Source organism: Pollachius pollachius, assembly GCF_949987615.1.
Source record: "Pollachius pollachius genome assembly, chromosome: 12".
Taxonomy (NCBI): Eukaryota; Metazoa; Chordata; class Actinopteri; order Gadiformes; family Gadidae; genus Pollachius; species Pollachius pollachius.
In genome coordinates, this window is record NC_136945.1 from 14,780,803 (window position 1) to 14,783,302 (window position 2,500).

Here is a 2,500-nt window from a genome sequence, read left to right on the forward strand (position 1 = left end):
ATGTCTGCCCTGGCCACGCCCACAGCGTAGATCTCAATGCCCTTCTCCCGAGCCTCGGCGGCCACCTCCGCCACGCGGTCCTGGGGCCGTCCGTCCGTCACGATCACCGCCACGTTGGGCACCTGGGGAGCAAAACCACTGGGGTACTGGGAGGCACTGGGGCTCCTTTGGTAGGACCCACCCGGGACCAGACCCAAGCCCCTCCTGAAAGGACTTGGACTTGCACTTGCAGATTTCACCACAAATATTATGTATGTGTCAATAATTGCTTATTATGGACTATATTTTCTGTAAACAAAAGGAAAAATTGTTTCTGAAATAGCCAGCAGGCATAACAATCCAACCAGTACCATCACTGTTGGTGATATAACAAAAGTAAATAGGCCGGAACAATCAAAGCATACAAAGTGCTGCACAACCTATTTTCTAAAAGGAACAATTTGTAAAATGCGACCCTACATGTTGTGGTACACGCTACTGTCCATGCCATTGTTCACTCAGTTGTCAGTTGTCATGATAAGGTACCTTGGGCCGGTCCCCTGCCTCAGGGGTGAAGGCTACATTCATGGTGTACTTGATGGCCAGGCCGGTCATGGTGCCCTGGGCCAGAGGAATGATCTCGTTGATGCCCTTCACCATGGCCTCCGTCTTGAAGTGGGTCTTCAGGGAGAACTCATTGAGGACCTGCAAGAGAAAAACGTCTGATTAGAGGTTTCTAATAGGAGCACGCTGTTGAGTGTCTGTTTCAGTGTCAGAGCTCAACTCATCTCAGAGCTATGGCCAAAGCTCTCAAAGATCACAGTTCCAGTCTCAAATGGCTTCCCATGCCACATTATTCAACGCCCCCCCCCCCCCCCCCCAATGCTTACCCCTCTAAAAGGACCAGGAAAAACTCCTCAACCCCAGAGGGGAGAAACCTTGAGAGGAAACCCAGGCTGTCGGAGACCCACCTGGCTGGAGTACTGGATGACCCCGACCCGTGTGGCGTTGGCCCCGATGTCCAGCGTGTCCAGGATGTCGATCATGAACTTCCTCATGGTCTCAAACTCATGAGGACGAACGCTGCGAGAGCTGTCGATGATGAAGACCAGGTCCACCGGGCCGGACTTACACTTCTGCTCTGGAGCTGTGCACGCACATACACACACCACGGAATTAAAAGTGTTAAAGATACGGGCACAATATGTAGTTCTATTTTTAATATTATTTATTTTATTATCCTCATGGGGAAATTCGTTGTCTGCATTTTACCTATCTTATGCCCCAAGCATTTCATTACAATTTAGTAATATTAGATATCGTCCGTTTATCCCGTTCATTCTAGCTGAACTAATTTCTCCTCGTCTAATCTTATTTCATCGTATGACACAACCTCATCCTGCTCATCTCAACTCACCTCAACTAACCATAAGTTAACTGAGTTTTCTCATCCTGCCTCAACTCATCTTGTGTTAAAGGCAGGGGCCTGAGACAGAGTGTGTGTGAGTGTGGTGTCTACGCAGAGTTGGGCTTTTTCAACTCTTGCTTCCTCTGTGACTGAAGCAGCTACTGTGCACTGAGCAGGATATCAGTGAGTCCACCCCAGCTCTGGGAACACTGCAGCTGTTCCTGCAGATAGCCCCGGTGTTCCTCTGCTGCCCAGGGACACACATCAAACAACACTACAGCAACATATTTATACACTGCCCCCTTATCTCACTCTACATCGATCTTGCTCTCTCTCTCACCCACTCCCCTCCCTGCATCCTCTCTCTTGCTCTCTCTTTCTATCGCTCTCACTCTTTCTGACAACTCCTTCCCCCCCACTCTCTTTTACCTGTTTTTGGCCTGGCATTGGTGAGGGCGATCAGGGAGAGAAGGATGGACACACAGAGACGTGTCATCTTCCTCTTCTTTGGGATGATCTGAAAGACGATGGAAGAGAGGAAGAGGAGAGCGGGAGGAGGAAAGGGAGGAGGAGAGAAAGAGGAAGTTTCGACAATCTACTAAAGTAACTCTTTACAGTGTGTCCACAAACCACACACATGGTTACAGTGTGTGTGTTTGATGTTTGTGTGTGTGTGTGTCTGTGTGTGTGTCTGTGTGTTTGTGTTTGTGAGTGTGTGGTCTGACATGTCAAAAAACACAACGCCATAAAGACACAACCTTGCTTTGAGTGTCTCAAGATGTTTGGATGAGCTGTGTGTTGAGTGCGTGCGTGTGTGTGTGTGTGTGTGTATGTGTGTCTGTGTGTGTTTTCAGGCAGGCAATATGAAAGGTGTCCCTCATGCCGGGTCCTGAGGGAGCGGTATCTTTGACTCAGTATCCTGCATTCTAAAACAATTCTGCAACAGCTCCCATATTAATTCTCTCGCTCTGTCTTTCTGTCTCTCTGTCTCCCTGTCACACACACACACACACGCTACAATAAAATATGATCCTGATCATGCACATGCCTTTCCCCCTCACTAGTGATAGATCTCAGTTGTCTGGGTGTCTAGTCGCGTCTGGTGAAGAACCG

General features: G+C 48.8%; 1 protein-coding gene across 1 annotated transcript in view; it reads right to left on the reverse strand.

Moving 5' to 3' along the window:
* The window catches only part of matn4 (matrilin 4), a gene marked incomplete at both ends in the record, with an annotated part of 10,148 nt that extends 8,265 nt beyond the window's left edge, over positions 1 to 1,883 (reverse strand). Inside the window, 4 exons of the mRNA XM_079748145.1 lie at positions 1 to 122; positions 526 to 684; positions 951 to 1,126; positions 1,817 to 1,883. The exon at positions 1 to 122 is cut by the window's left edge and continues 110 nt beyond it. Of these exons, the coding sequence (XP_079604271.1) occupies positions 1 to 122; positions 526 to 684; positions 951 to 1,126; positions 1,817 to 1,883 (524 nt within the window). The remainder of the gene's footprint in view (positions 123 to 525; positions 685 to 950; positions 1,127 to 1,816) is intronic.
* Positions 1,884 to 2,500: the final 617 nt, after the last annotated feature.